The sequence below is a fragment of the Eutrigla gurnardus genome (genome assembly GCF_963514095.1).
Source record: "Eutrigla gurnardus genome assembly, chromosome: 7".
Classification (NCBI taxonomy): domain Eukaryota; kingdom Metazoa; phylum Chordata; class Actinopteri; order Perciformes; family Triglidae; genus Eutrigla; species Eutrigla gurnardus.
This window is the reverse complement of record NC_139921.1, coordinates 17,238,182-17,254,419: the sequence shown is the minus strand read 5'-3', so window position 1 is coordinate 17,254,419 and position 16,238 is coordinate 17,238,182. Positions and strand designations below refer to the sequence as shown.

At 42.2% G+C, this 16,238-nt stretch overlaps 3 protein-coding genes across 3 annotated transcripts; all 3 read right to left on the bottom strand.

The window, feature by feature from the left end:
* Window positions 1–118: 118 nt before the first annotated feature.
* Window positions 119–5,085, bottom strand: LOC311016476 (olfactomedin-4-like). Its single transcript, XM_084014182.1, is given in 7 exon segments — window positions 119–361; window positions 364–1,020; window positions 1,099–1,240; window positions 1,323–1,535; window positions 1,900–2,064; window positions 4,665–4,868; window positions 4,980–5,085. Coding segments are annotated over 6 exon segments (1,422 nt in total). The 5' UTR covers window positions 4,776–4,868; window positions 4,980–5,085; the 3' UTR covers window positions 119–227.
* Window positions 4,953–8,394, bottom strand: LOC311016477 (H-2 class I histocompatibility antigen, K-D alpha chain-like). Its single transcript, XM_084014183.1, has 5 exons — window positions 8,130–8,394; window positions 6,940–7,218; window positions 6,191–6,481; window positions 5,635–5,739; window positions 4,953–5,085 (listed from the first exon to the last, which is right to left on the bottom strand). Exons 1-5 carry the CDS (start codon window positions 8,251–8,253, stop codon window positions 5,006–5,008), a joined length of 879 nt encoding a protein of 292 aa, XP_083870309.1. The 5' UTR covers window positions 8,254–8,394; the 3' UTR covers window positions 4,953–5,005.
* A 991-nt stretch (window positions 8,395–9,385) lies between these two features.
* LOC311015871 (uncharacterized protein) lies at window positions 9,386–16,184 on the bottom strand (the record flags this gene model as incomplete). Its single annotated transcript, XM_084013309.1, has 10 exons — window positions 16,097–16,184; window positions 15,819–15,992; window positions 15,507–15,719; window positions 15,291–15,438; window positions 14,398–15,216; window positions 11,056–11,114; window positions 10,791–10,958; window positions 10,491–10,703; window positions 10,256–10,397; window positions 9,386–10,179 (listed from the first exon to the last, which is right to left on the bottom strand). Exons 1-10 carry the CDS (start codon window positions 16,148–16,150, stop codon window positions 9,386–9,388), a joined length of 2,784 nt encoding a protein of 927 aa, XP_083869435.1. The 5' UTR covers window positions 16,151–16,184.
* Between the last annotated feature and the right edge of the window lie 54 nt (window positions 16,185–16,238).

Below are 16,238 nucleotides of genomic sequence, written 5' to 3'. Positions count from 1 at the left end.
TGATTACTTTCCACCCTTAAATGGATCTCAAATCACAATCTCAAATGTTCAGTCATATTTTATTTTGCACTCTTTCATATGAATTGAAAAAAAACAGGACACTCATTTGAATGCTCAATTTTTATTTGTATTCCAGAAATAAAAACGCGGTTGTTATGCATCACAGAGATATCAGCGTAAAGATCATTTGCATTAATCACAATATAGCAGATCACGAACAAGAGGCATCATTCCTTGTTAAACCTCACGTTGTAGGATGCATAATAGCCATTGTTGTACATGTAAAGCCTCTGATCAGTGGGATTGTAGTGCAGGTTGACAAATTTCTCCTGGAATTTCTGAAGGGGAATACTCATGTGTGATCCTCTCCGGTCTTGGTGTCATATGAGTAATAGATCTCCTCTGTCTTCAGATCTCCTGGCCTTGTGGCATACATGACTCCACACACCATGAAAGCGTTCCCTACGAGAGGCTTGAATGCACTAGTTGTCCATTCACCTTCGATACCAAATGATTTTTCATCTATCTTAGCAATGGCAATTTTACCCTTGCTCTCCTCTGTAGCATACATTACCCACAATCCTTTCTCATCAGCTGAAAAGTCCAGGTACTGGTTGGGTGAATACGTGTAGGTGAATCTTTCGCTAGCCTTTGTGATTTGTCTGTGACTGTAAACGGAAGAGGTCAGATTTAATTTGGACATTCTGACTGGGTTGGCCGCCTGATAATATATCGCGTTACCGTGGACAACGTAATTATTACCAGTGCCTTCGTACCCTTGTGGCAGACCGTGGTGTGTGAAGGAGGATCTCTGAATGAGTTTGTCGTAATTAGAGTACAAGTAGAATTCGTACACGGAGGGACTGCTGTATGCACCATACCAGTACACTGACTCATAGCTTCGAACTGGTTTGGAGTCTTTACCCCAGCCCCCATACTGGTATCCTGGGTCCAAATGAGCATTCAGTTGGATCACCGTGGGCTTGCTGACGCTCACGATTCCTGTGTGATTGCAGTTGCCTGAAAAGAAACAAAATCACCGTCACATGCAAACTACTGACCAACTACCGCAAATAAGGACCGGTTGATGAGCCGTACCGATATCTGGCTCGATGAACTCCTGCTCCTTCTGGCACTCCTCCAGCTTCTTCTGCAGCTTAGCGAACTCAACGCGGATCACCTCCAGGTTGCTCTTGTCAAAAGTCTCCAGTTGGTTCACGATGAGGGTCATGTTGTGGATCTGGCACAGACAGACAGAGTTACCTTATAATCACAACCACAATAGGAGCGGTGAAGCCAAATCTTGAACTTGTCTTCCTTACTTCAGTGTACAGACTGTCAAGCATGGGCGAGGAGGAGTTGAGGGAGTCTTTGAGCTGAGACACGAGGGACTCAAACTCTCTGAGCTCAATCCTGAGCAGATCAAAGTCCAGTTTGATGTAGTTGTCGGGACTGCTCTCCAGCATGGCCACCCTCACAGTCAGTTCCGTCAGTTCTCCTAAGAAGATGTCCAGTTTGCCTCTGTAGTGGACAAGCTGAAAGACGCATGCTTGTATGCGGTGAAGCAATTACTGTTATGCAGTTGCATTTAATTTAACATATCTTTCTCCCCCAAAAGCATTAAGTTGACTGCTTAATTCTCTCAAATGGGTAAACATTGCACCAATGCATTCTAGTTTATAGCAAATAATAAACAGAAACGGAGTATGTTGACACATGCAATTTGACTCAATGCTTCTCACTGCTTTTAGTGCTAAGTACACAAAGTAAAAGTATACAAGAAATATCAACTGAATAAGAAAGAGTATGCTAGTAGCTAAAATAAGTGTGAAAATAAAATAATTACTCTAAATGTACGCTTTTCAGCTGGAACACTTTAACCAAATAATCCACACTTACTTTATGGATGTGGATCTCCACCTCCAGCCTCAGATTGGTGGTAACTTGCTGCATGTGTTGCACCCGGTCAGCAGGGAATGTGCTGTCGGGCAGGTACACACTGCAGACGCATCCCGGTCCTCCACCAGACGTGGTCACATTCCCCGACTCCCAGTCTTCCATCAGCTGCAAGCAAACTTTGTTATTTATTTTCTGAGATATTTCAGGGAATACTATCCAATAAGGAATAACTGTCATCTTTTAAACTTACAAGCCAAGCCAGTGCAGGGCGCAGTACGGGAAAGAGTAACAGCAGAGTGAGATGCATCGTGTCTCTGCTTGTAGGATGTCTGATCTATGGGTTTTTACACCTCTTATCACCCAAGATAAAGCATGTGACATCATTCCACAGTCATAATTATTTTTACTTGCATCCTTGAGATACGTGCAGGTGTGCATACAAAACACCACGTCCTGGACCTTTTTTAAAGTTTATTGACTCATTGACAAAACTCCTGTGACACAGAACCTGGAAAAAATCTGATACATTTAAGTTGTATGTAATGCAATAAGACACAACTTAAAGCCAGCGGCGGCACCAGAAAATTATTATTTGGAGGGGCAATGAGGGGTCTGATAGTTTATAGGAGGTGCTGACACCAACAAATAATACTATAATAGATATAGATGTACTGTTCCCGTGGCCGTGCTGATACACTACATATTGTCGAATGCATGTAACTAAACATTTATCATAAAACAAACACAAGCATATTTAACTACTTTTAAGGAAATGAAGTGCCAAACAACAAGCACAAAAAACAATACAAATCCACCACAGAGAACATCTGTGGATTTACAAGAGTGTAACTGAGAATTGTAGCAGTAGTTGTATACAGTATACTCTTACAACTGTCTCTTAACTCACTAAATATGTTTTCTCTCTACTTCTGTTCTCCTCTCCTTCACTCTCCACTCCTGTCTTCCTCCTCTTCCTCTCCTCTAAACTCCTCCTCCTCACTCTCCACTCCTGTCTTCCTCTCCTCTAAACTCCTCCTCCTCACTCTCCATTCCTGTCTTCCTCTCCTCGTCCTCCCTTCTTCTCCTCCTCACTCACTCTCCACTCCTGTCTTCCTCTCCTCTTCCTCCCTTCTTCTCCTCCTCACTCACTCTCCACTCCTGTCTTCCTCTCCTCTTCCTCCCTTCTTGTCCTCCAAACTCTGCTTCACTCGCTCTCCAATGCTGTCTTTCTCTCTTCTCCTCTCCCCTCCTCCTCCTCCTTTCTCTGTTCTCCTCACCTACTACCGCCCCTTCGTCATCCTCGCTTTCATCCTCATCCTCCAAGTCCATCATCACTCTGTCCTGCGTCCTAAATCACTACCACCATCATCCACTCTTATTCGCTTTTTGGCAATAACAAATCGGTCCATTTCGCTCTGTTGACACAATCACTAACTAGCCGCTACGCATCAACCACCGCTAACGTGAACGTCAAATTCAGCCTGTCGTCTGCGTGCAAACCAGCCAATAAAATCGCACGACACAGGAAAAAATATTGATTGTTAATGTCTCAGTGTCTTAATTTGTTCTATATTTGTTATAGTTTTTAATCCATAAATATTTCGAGGGGAGGGGGGGCATAAGGGGGGGCGCAGCCTTTAACACAACGGAAAGAACAAGTCCTCCAGCAGGAGGGGGATTCCGTGACCTATCATTTCTTCTTCTTCTTCAAAAAAAAAAAAACAGCCAACAGTTTTCATCTTTTTTCAATAATGAGACGATCACTACATCGTCCTCACTGCTATTTTTATTTTCAACGATCCCGATCGGGTCCAGGTGGACTTCAGGACCAGTTTGCAGCACTACCGATCCACCTGACCTGAACAGGCTGCAGTACGTCATCATAAAGATGCCAATAATCAATATGCTTCTTATCAATAAACTGAAGTCATCATGAAGATGCCAATAATCAATATCCCCCAAATCAATAAACTAACAGTTGACCACGACTGAATGTGATGATCTTGGGTTTTGTCCGTTTCCCCTGTTGTTTTGTAGTTTCTGTCTCTTGTTGGTGTTTCCTGTTTTATTTTGTAGTCCTTCTGTCTTGTGTTGTCCTGCTTTACTTCCTGTTGCTTCAGTTAGCATACATATGCCAATAATCAATATTCTTCATATCAATAAACTGAAGATCACAAGATCTGTAAGCATATGGAATCACAAAAAGACAAATAATTTATCTGATGAGCCTTTATGATGACTTCAGTTTAAAAGAAAGCAGCAACGCTCCGGGACTGGGTCTGGGACACCGGTCTTCTTAGTGCAAGTCGTGTGTTTGTTAGACCCTCCACCAGCAGACTTATGTTCTAAACGTCCTCGCTTGTTCACGACGCCGCTTCTTCATGCAGATGCGTTTACGTTGCAGTGCAGACGGCGTGGCGTATGAACGACTAACAAGAAGCTAGAAAGGCGCTCTTATTGCATAGTGCGAATTGTTGCGTCAATCATTCGCCGGTTGGAGAATACGGGCTGTTTGACACATCATCATATTCCAGATACACGAAGAAAAACGTCGATCATCGTAAAAACAATCTTTAGTTTTCAAGAAATATACAAACTATTTACACAACTGGAAAATGTGTGTGTGTGTGTGTGTGTGTGTGTGTGTGTGTGTGTGTGTCGGGGTCGGCAACACTGATCCAGCCACGGAGAGAAAAACTCTAATATCTGTTATCTCTCGTTAATATCATCAAACTTTGTGGATGTGTGTCGACATGTGAATTTACATTTGTGTCCCCGATATTGATTTCACCAGGAAAGCCTGGCAGCTTGTTTTCTTCGTATTCCAATCGATGAGCATCTACCACTAGATTCCCGACGCTGATTCGATGGTTCATGACGTGAGAGATGAAGAAGCGATGAGTTCCCAGTTTACGGAGGAGAAGCTGGCGACACCGCTCCTTGATCAAGTGCAATATTTATCCATAAACCTAAAGAGACAAAGAGAAAACGATATTTACAGAATCATTTAGTCCTCAAGTGTCCACGGTTTAGTCACGTCAGCATTTCTAAGAGTTCATGTTCCATGTGAAGATACTCACGGTGTGCAGGGTGCTGAGTTGATCCTTTAGGATCTGGGTTCAGGATTGTCCTTCAGTTTCACAGTTTCAGGTTCAGAGTTGTTGTCAGGACACTGATGAGAATCGGCTGCAACAAAAAACTTGAACATGTGAAATACTTTCTGTGGATATTACATGTCCAGGGCTTTTACTGTGAAAGGTCATGATGGAAGGAGTGGATCTGGAGACCAACAAAAAAACATCTCTGCAGCACTCAGTTGGTGCAACTCAACTCATTCCACCCAACGTGAAAGAAGGAATAATCAACCTCGTCATCAAGAACAATTTGAGAAAATCTATTGTTGTTCAAATGAATCACATAAAAAAAGCCCCCCGGAGTGTAAAGGTCTTTAAAGGGACATACATGTATCTGAGTATCACCAGTAACACAAAACCAAAACACAACTGAATTCTCTCAAACTGGGATTTAACACACTATATGAAAAATAGGAGCAAATCTGATGAAACCTGAATCTGACAATAAAAAAAAGAATGAATGTTGAACTTGAATATGAGTTTGTGACCTGTTTCTAGTCGTGACCTTATAGCGCTTGTTGTTGAAGTTTGCTTGATAAAGTCACCAACTCGAAGCCTGAAATCGAGAAGAGATGAGACAACGTCTCCGTTTGGGTCTTACGGTTCTTCTTTTTGTAAACCACGAATCCAATCACAGCGAGGACGAGAGCTAGAAGTACGACTGCAGCGATGATGATGATGGTGGTGGTTATGTCAGTGGGCTTCTCTGTTGAGCACAAAACAAGAGGAAATAGTCACAACCTGAACAGATGAAGGAGGTTCAAGGAGAAGAACCTCCATTTGTCAACTGGACCACAATCCTGTATTCAGTGTGTTTGTTGGTCCTTTTGAAAACTTGATCCTGACTGATCTCCTGACAGATACATACATTCATCCAGTTATTAAATCATTCTACTTATCCTCTAAAAACGGACCAGTGGTTCATTCAATACGGCGCCTACGACCTCTGAACTGTGGTTGCACATTAAAACAGATACACAACGTTTTCATCATTTACAGCTTAAAAATCAAGATTCATTTACAATCAGGGTGAAAAGAAAACGTCTTTCAAAGCATAAAAAGAAACAAAAGACGGTTCATAAACGTGTATTTTCTAAGTTTGATTATGTTTTTCAGCGTGTGCTTCCCACCTTAATCACTTCTGCTCTCAGTCTCACCTTTGTTGCTTCTGATGACGTCCAGTGTGTTGACGATGTCCTTCACACCAGAGAGCTGAAACACACACTCGTACCTGCTCCGGTCTTCAGCTGCCACTGAGAGTTTCAGGTCGGCACTCATCTGGAAGGTTCCATCGTGGTTGGGGAGGATCTCTCCGAGGTCCACGTCCTCATGGAGATCCTCTCCATCTCTCCTCCAGAACAGTACGGCTCTTTGAGGGTAGAAACCTGTAGCGTGGCAGCTGATTGGAGAGGAGGGAGTCTTCTGGAGGAAGGACACAGAGGGAAGCTCTGAGGAGAGAGAGACGGGTTAGAGGTTCTTTATCCTTATTATTATTATCTGCTGTGTATTAATGATCATGTCTGATGTGATGTATCTGAAATGCCTCAGTGACACATACACGATTTATGTTTGTATGTATTCAATGTAAATAACTGTGATGTGAAGATAAGTGAGAAAAGAAGAGACAGAAGAGATAATGAGACTGATGAAGAGGAGAGACATAGATGAGGAAGGTAGGACAGAGGGTGAGACAGAGAGACAGGGACTGAGACAGACAGGAACAGGGCCGAGAGAGAGAGAGAGACTGTGGTAAAGGAGAGAAGGAGGCAGAGGGATGAAGGTGTGTGTGACAGTGTGTGTGTGTGTCTGTGTGTTGGTGACGTGTGTAATGTTACTGTCTGTTAGAAACAAAAGAAGGAACATGAACACGGTGTCCATGAAACCTCATCAGGTCATGTGATTCTACCTTTTCTCTGCAGAGAGCTGCTCCCGTACTTCAAGTACTTCTTCAGCCAATCAGGACAAATCTGGGTGAGGTAGTGTTTATAATATTCTAACTGAGCTTTACTAACATCCCACTTGTGTTTGGTGAGGAGAGCCTGTTGTTTTGGAGCGATCCATGTCTCTGTCTTCAGATCAAACGCTATGAAGTCTTCTCCATCAAAACCATATTGATCATAACCATTAACATTATTAGTCTCGTCATCCCATTCACAGCCAACCATCCACTGGAAAATGTGGACACCTGAGAGAGAGAGAGAGAGAGAGAGAGAGAGAGAGAGAGAGAGAGAGAGAGAGAGAGAGAGAGAGAGAGAGAGAGAGAGAGAGAGAGAGAGAGAGATTTTATGGATTATGGATTGATTGATGATTATGTTATTTTTGCTGTCCTCTTTGTGTTGGAGATGTTTTTCCATTTCTCCAACAGGTGATGAAGTATATTTTAACTTTTTATGTAGTTTTTATGTTGAATGTCTTCTTTGTGTTTACTTTGTCTTCTAACATCTTTGGATCATGATGGAAATACGTCTTTTCACTTTGACATGTGATCCTATTTTCTTTTTCTGATAATCCATAAAGAGAAATCAATCAATCAATCAACATTCTCATGAGAAAGTGGAACTAGAAAATGTTTGACGTTTTTTCTGCATAAAAGACTTGAATCAAATTATCAAAATTTGTTTCAATTGATTATCTGTTGATCAACCAGTCGATTAATTTATTGCGGCATAAATACACTAAATAAATACTCAAACTAATTATTCTTGTCATTATTGATTCTGTCACAACCTTTTTTCAATTAATCAATAAATGATTTACACTGAAAAATGTTGAGAAATAGAGAACGATGCCGTCAAGTTCTGAGAGGTTGAGGTGAAATCGTCAAATCTTTTGTCTGGACAACACTGAACAGTATTTCATATAAAATGATATAAAACAGAAACGCATACATTTGTCATATAAGAGAAACTGGAACTAGAAAATGTTTGACATATTTATTAAATAAAAACTTAATCTGAGTATCAACAGCTGATCAACTCGTGGATTCCTTCTTTCAGCATTATATAATGTGTATTATGGCACATTGTGTGTTTATTAAAATACAGGATGAAAGTATAAACCCTTATGTTGTCAGAATAAAGTGAAATATAAACAAACCTCCTGTTTGGTTGAAGCGCTGCTTTGCAATTTCAATGCTGTTTGTGGCGACCTGCTGGTAACCCACAGCCCTCTCAGTCTGAGTCTGCCAGTACTGAGGATACTCTTCTGTGACTCTGTTCATCCAGTCCTGTCTGGGTTCAACTCTCCTGGTGTTGCTGTCATAGTGAACCGACTCAACGTCATCAACCAACCCAACATACACAAACTCTGGGAAGTTTGGGACTCCAGAGGACGCCGTGTAGAAAAACTTCAGAGAGTGAATCTCTGCAACACAAGACGAACGTCATGATCTCAGTTTTTCATTATTGTGGAGGCAAAGTGATGACGTCCGAGCTGCTGCTATATCCGGTTGAAGCGAGGCTGAGACCAGGGGTGCGGTCGAATAGTCTATTTTGCTGAGGAAGGTTCCTACCTGAAGAAGTGACCTGGAAGTAGGCTCGAATTCTCTAACTGCAAAGGAAAGGAGCTCCAATGCTTCCTTTCAGAGCTCCTTTAGCATAGGATGCAACGGAGCTTCCTATGCGAAAGGAAAGGAGATCACGCCGACCCACAATTCTTTACGAGAGCAACATTTAAAGTGCTGCACACCTGGCCGTTCATGAAAACAAACGTGCATTTGCATATTTAACAATTCCTTTCATGCAGACATATAGTAATTGGAATAGTGATGATAAATGTGTGTGGACAGTGATAATAACTGAATGGTATTTTCTTATTTATTTCAATTATGTTACAAAGTTGAAAAAAAACGAAACTAAAACCACAAATGAAATGTAAATACAGCAACCGGTCAAACAGGAAGGAGGAGCTGCTGGACCTGAAGCCGGTCAGTGAACCAGCTGTTGATAAAACCAACATGTGGAGAAGTGGACGACGCGCTTTTTGTAGTCCATTATTGTAGTTTATCCAGCGCAGACGCACGTCAATCACCGGTGCCGATCATCAGCTGTCAATCATCAGCAGCGTTATCATGACGTAGCTTAGTGAAGGTCCGGTCGGATTGTGTGACACATGGACATCCCTTGGATCTATTATTCAGTGTGTGTTCCTTAAAGATAAAGTAGTGCCAAAATGTCATTTATATATTGTATTCATGTACATAACAGACAGTTCACACAATTTGAATGCTTCAATTTGATTTTATTCCAGAAAAGATATGTATCACAATACATAGTTTATAGAGCTACAGTGACAAAGTGGGTAAATACAGATCAATCGTATCAATCTCAATACGCAGATCACAAAGTGAGGCATCACTCTTTGTTAAACTTCACATTGTAGGACACATAGTAACCATTGTTGTACATGTAGAGCTTCTGATCACTGGGATTGTAGTCCAGGTTGGTGTATTTCTCCTGAAACTTCTGGAATCGAACGTTGAGGTGCTTCTCCTGGTTGGTCTTCGTGTCGTACGCATAGAAGATCTCCTCTGTGTTCAGATCCACTGACCTGGTGGCGTACATGACGCCGCACGCCATGAAAGCGTTGCCAGTCAGCTGCTTGAACGCGCTGGTACTCCACTCATCCTCAATGCCAAAAGATTTCTCATCTATTTTAGCTAAGACAAGCTTACCTTTGCTCTCCTCTGAGGCATAGATTACCCACAAGCCATTTTCATCCGCCGCAAAGTCCATGTTCTGATTGTGTGAGTAACTGTACGAGAACCTCTGACTAGCAGCTGGGATCACTCTGTAGTCATACTTGGAACTGGTCAGATTCAGTTTGCTCATGCTGAACGGTGTGTTGTGCTGGTAATATATGGTGTTACTGTGTACGATGTAGTTGTTGCCGGTACCTTCCCAACCACTTGGTATGTCGTGATGTTTGAACGAGGACCTCAGAATCAGCTTTTCGTAGTTGGAGTACAGATAGAAGTCGTGGACAGTGGGGGTGGTGTGTGCACCGTAGAAGTACATCGATTCATAGCCTCTGACGGGTTTGGAGTCTTTTCCCCAGCCCCCATATTGGTAACCTGCATTCAGGTGAGCGTTCATTTGGACCACCATTGGTTTGCTGATGCCCATGATCCCTGTGTGATTACAGTTGCCTGAAAAGAAAGGAAAAATGTCAACATCGGCCCGGCAATATCTGATTTTTAAACTATTATCTTGTAGCTGGCGTACCGATATCTGGGTTGGTGAACTCCTGCTCCTTCTGGCACTCCTCCAGCTTCTTCTGCAGCTTAGCGAACTCAATGCGGATCACCTCCAGGTTGCTCTTGTCGTAAGTCTCCAGTTGGTTCACGATGAGGGTCATGTTGTGAATCTGGGAATAAACACATATATCTAATTAAAATATTCTAATTATGAAGAAAGCCATATCATGTGTGAGTATATATTTAAAATATGTCTCTTTCACCTCAGTGTACAGAGTGTCAAACATGGGCGAAGAGGAGTTGAGGGAGTCTTTGAGCTGAGACACCAGAACCTCGAACTCTCTGAGCTCAATCCTGAGCAGCTCGAAGTCCAGTTTGATGTAGTTGTCGGGACCGCTCTCCAGCATGGCCACCCTCACAGTCAGGTCCGTCAGTTCCGTCAAGTAGACCTCCAACGTGCCCTCATAACTAACCATCTGGAAGAGAGAGACAAGGAACATAAATCAGCATGACGACGTTTTATCCAACACGTCTCGTTTCTGCCTTTATAGGTCTCCCTGCACCTTGTTCAGTTGGATTTCCACCTCCAGGAACAGGTCCTTGCTGACTTGCTGCATGTGCTGAACCCGGTCGGCAGGGAAGGATGTTTCAGGTAGATACACATGACAAACGCACTGACCTGACTCACCCACTGATGCAGTCACATTGCCAGACTCCCACTCATGCACTGGCTGAAATAAGAAAAATGTAAAAAAAAAATACCACCATTAAAATTGATTATAATGATCAATCCCCTTGCATGTTTAAATATCCAAAAATGTCACTTACAATCCAGGCCAAAGCAGGACTGAGCAGCAGCAGCAGCAGCAGAATTGACATCATCATGTCTCAGTTAAACTCTCAAGTGTCTCCTCCTGATCACAGGGGGGTTTTAAAGACAGCTCTTATCACATCACATCACCAACACCAGTTCTCTTCCCACGGTTATTATTTGAGCTTCAACGCAAGAACAGATGTTCATTCACAAGTACTTTATGGCTTTATGGCATTATCCTTGTTTGCTATATGTGCTATATATGCTATGTGTTGTTTGCAATAACCTCCATGACAAGAATCCATGACATCAGGTTTGAGCTGAACACGGGGTGAAGATGGGAAACATGCCACATGTAGGGAATTCTAGCAGCACCTTGGATGTGTTATCGTAAAAGTTCATCATATTCACAGCCATGTAAATATAAATTGAATCAAATTGCGTTTTTATATGTTTCCTCAGCGTGGTTAATTGCACACTCTTGTGTGTGACTGGGTGGTGCCTTTAACAGCATGGTTCATCAAAAGGAGATCCAGGAAATTACTATGCATGAGCCATTTTTATTCAGTGGAGTAGCAACAAGATTCTGTCTGATTGAACCTGTGATATGAAAAGCAAACAATCTCAATCAAAATGTTTTTATGGTTTTTAAACTCAGGAAATTCAATGATCATGCAAGATTACTGGGAAACATGTAGTGTCAGTTTAACGGAGAGATTATTATGGATGATCACTCTACAAATATAGATACATACATGTACCTCTGAATCTGCTTCTACATACAGATAGGTGGCAAATTAATGGGAAAACATGTATAGAAATGTGTATGAGGTCACTGAGTGGTTTGATGAACTCAATAGGCCTTTTTCACAGATATGGCATAACACAGGTGAAAGCAATTTATGAATTATGGGCACAGCACATTTAGGTGTGTGTTTCTGTATTATTTTGCATGAAGGCTCTGGAATAGCTTTCTGGGACATTAATATGTAACAAAGGCGTGATTTATTTTGAGCAAAATGTCTGATACATCTTATATGGTTACTGGTAAACGGGTGTAACAAGACACTTCAAAAAGGTTGGGGGGCATTTTTGGATTTTGTTGAGCAAGTATTGTAAGTATTGTGGGTGTAATTTACAAAGCTTCGTATGCATCTGGGATACATGGCTTGTGTTTCATCTAAAAAAAACATCCCAGATATGGTTTTATCCTATTGGATCAGAAGGTAATTCAGTTTGTTTTATGCCTGTGATTCGTCATTCATCATTTGTCTTTTGTTCCTTTTTTAATTCAATACTTTTTCTTCTACATTTCTTGCTTTAAAAAAGTGAATAGGGAAGTGCAAAACATATCTAAGCATTAGGTAATAATAATTATAATATAAGGTTGTATTATTTTATTTTTCTAATCTTCTTGGTGGGATATTGGTCTTTTATTAAAATATGTCAAAAAACGGCTTTTTCACAACCGACATTTGACTTGTCAGAGTAGCAAAAGCACAGGTGTTACTAATTTCACTAACGATGGCTTTGTGCTATTCAAGCATCCCAGACAGTATGACAGTGAGCCAACAACGCCTGGACGCTGGAAATAATGAAGCTAACATCCATCAATAATTGTATTACAGTAATACACCAAGTATTAAAAAGATCTATTGCACATCTGTATGCAATTTAAAATATATGCTATGTGTTGCAACACTAATCTAGCCACTTCTTGTGAAGAATATAGCCAGAGTCCGCCCGTTTCTCTCACAGGCCAGTACAGAGGAGCTGATGCATGCTTTTATTTCCAGTCGTCTAGACTATTGTACTAATGCCCTGCTCTCTGGTCTTCCTAAAAAGAGCATCCATAATCTCCAACTGCTGCAAAACTCAGCCGCACGCGTGCTGACGAGGACCAGAGGGCGGGAGCACATTACACCAGTTTTAAAGTCGCTGCATTGGCTCCCTGTCCGCTTCAGGATCGATTTTAAGATTCTTTTACTTGTTTTTAAATGTCTTAATGGTCTTGGGCCCTCTTATTTATCTGACCTACTCCTATTATATCAACCCTCACGGACCCTGAGGTCCTCTGGCACCGGCCTTTTAACCTTTCCACAAGTCAGATTGAAAACACACGGGGAGGCGGCTTTTAGTTATTATGGTCCCCGACTGTGGAACAGCCTGCCACAGAACCTCAGGGCCGCAGAGAATGTTGATGTTTTTAAAAAACGGCTCAAGACTCATCTTTTTAGTCTGGCTTTTAATTAACTTTCTATTATTTTAAGTCTGCTATTTTATTCCCCAAGTTTTAATCTATTATTTTAAGTTTGCTTATTTTAGTAGTTTATACTGATTTTATTCTATCCTATTTAGCTATTTAGCTTTTTTATCTAGTTTTTGCTATTTATTTTATTACTGCTATCTTGTTCTATTTTACATTATTTTATCTCTTTTACCGTCGACTGACGGGAACCAGAGTCCCTCATGGTGTGGATGGCCTTTCACTCACCGATGTCTCAGTGCCGAGCCATGTCTCTACAGTTTTAGCCAATGCAGTGTGTGGGTGTGTGTGTGTGTGTGTGTGGTGTCCATACCTGAGTTGCGTGCATGTTAGTGTGAGTGTGCGAGTGTGTTCCGGGTGGGGGGTCGGGTCTTTCTTTCTGTTGTTGTTGTTTTTATTGTTGTTGTTGTTGTTTTGTTCTTATTTTCTAAATTTGTATTTTCTGTACGGCACTTTGTGTTGCATTTCCCTGCATGAAAGGTGCCATATAAATAAATAAAATTGAATTGAATTGAATTCTGGGAGGCAACACTACGGCTGTAAACTGAAGATTTTGAGTTTGCAGACACATCCGGAAAAAAACAAGAAAATATCTATATATAATCCTGCAATCCAGCATTTGGAATCAACATTCATATACAATACATGCCTCAATTGCTCTAATAGTGGAAATAAATTCCCCCTTTTGTATGGATGTTTGTGGGCTACTTGTATTGTTTAGATCAATTAAATGGGAAAACAGCTTACATTACATTTTCCATTATTAATCAGAATTTGGTCTACTTCCTTTCAGCATCAAAAACTATTGCAAATGCAAATAAAGGTAGTGGGATGTCATCATAAACAACAGTGAGTTGGGTGGAGAGAGTGGGGAGAATTAATCATATATATACTCTAATTTTCATTTTCATTATGATAAAGCACTCTATTAATGAAGACACATGACACTTTTGTGATGCTTGAGAATGTTTATTAGCAGTCAAGAAGAAGGATAATTGATGCACCTGCGTCAACTAGAGAAAAAGAAAAGCTAGACACAATTATTGCTTCAGATACTTAAGAAAGTCACAGATAATGATTTAAGACAGGCGAAATGGTGGCTCCACAGTGGCTTTAGCTGTGTGGTTAAACCACAGGTGGTAGTTAACATAGTAGCCATCATTGTACATGTAGAGCTTCTGGTCAGTGGGGTTGTAGTCCAGGTTGGAATACTTGTCCTGGAACCTATCAAAGGGAATGCTGACGTAGCTCTCTTGTTTGCTGTTGGTGTCGTACTTGTAAAATATCTCTTCGGTTTGGATATCGACTGTTCTGACGGCGTACAGAACACCGCACACCATGAACGCATTGCTCAGTCCTGGTTTGTAGACGCTAGTCTGCCATTCCTCCTCGACCCCAAAAGAAGGCTCGTTTATCTTAGCGATGACCATGCGGCCACTGGAGACCTCTGAGGCGTAGGTCACCCACAGGCCGCTTTCATCAGCAGCAAAGTCAAAGTTCTGATTGGGGGTGTTGGTGTAGGAGAACCTGCTGCTAGCCCCTGGAATCACCCTGGACCCATATTTCATATCGGTGAAGTTCAGTTTGGCCAACCCAAACGGGCTGTTGATCTGATAATACAGAGTGTTGTCGCGGATGATGAAATTGTTCCCCGTGCCAATCCAGCTGCTGTGTAGGTTGTGATGCTGGAAGTGGTTCCTCAAAATGAGGTTCTTGTAGTTCGTGTAGAACCTGACGTCAACGATGGAGCCGCTGGTGTAGCCGGCGTACCAGTACATGGATTCTCTGTCAGGGACAGGCTTTGAATCTTTCCCCCAGCCTCCGTATTTGTAGCCAGCATTAAGATGCGCGTTCAGTTGGCTTACGATGGGCTTGCTGATCTTGATGATACCCGTGTGTGAACAAGAACCTGCAGGGAGAGCGAGTCAGATTAGAGTCCAAAAAGGCAATTTTGGATGTAGATCTTGGTGTGAATGAGCTCACCAATGTTGGGGTTGAAGAGCTCCTGGTGGCGCCTCTCGCACTCCTCTAGTTGCAGCTGCACCTTGATGTACTCCCGACGCGTCGACAGCACCGCGTTCTTGTCGTAGGTCACCTCCAGCCTGTTCAGGGTCTCCACCATGACTGTGATCTGAGGGGAGACACGTGGTTTGCCAGTGGATCGCCATTGTGCCTGTTGATGCCGTCATCTCCACTTACCTGCACGCGCAGAGACTCGAAGACGCTGGCGGAACCACTGATGGAGAGTTGCAGCTCTTTAATCAGAGCCTCCACTTGTTTGATCTTCACCTTCATCTCGTCCATGTGGCCATCATTGTAGTCATCGGGGTTCTTCTCCATTTTTTCTATTTCCACCGTCAGCTTTATAATCTTTTCTGCATACGCTGTCAGCTTGGTCTCATAGTCTTCTAGCTGGAATGAAGTAAGAAATATATATATATATTTTACACATTGTTGTCCATCTCATATATGTTATATCATCTATTGATGACGGTATGTATGCCTGAGCACCTTGCCCATCTCCAGCTCCACTCTATGTGAGATCTCCACCGCTGTCTGCTCCACCACCACCAGGTCTTTATTAGGAAATGTAGCAGAGGGCAAGAAGGCGTCACAAGTGCAGCGGTTGCCACTTCCACCTCCCGTTCCGTTCCTCGCACCCCCCTCGCTCCACAGGCCTACACGCTGAACAAAGGCTCACATTAACATACGGTCCATCAGCTTACCTTGGACACAAGGGCCTCAAAGGATAAAGATGAATCAGTTGATCTAAGTCATGCCATACATACCCCCCAGGCCATCGCGGAGCTTAGAAGTGCCAAGAAGTACAGAGCGCCGATCATTCTTGGTGCAGTCAGAGTTGTTATGATTGAGACAGCTAGGGCTTCGTGGCTTATATAGTCCGTTTCAACATCTGGCGGGTTGCAGCAG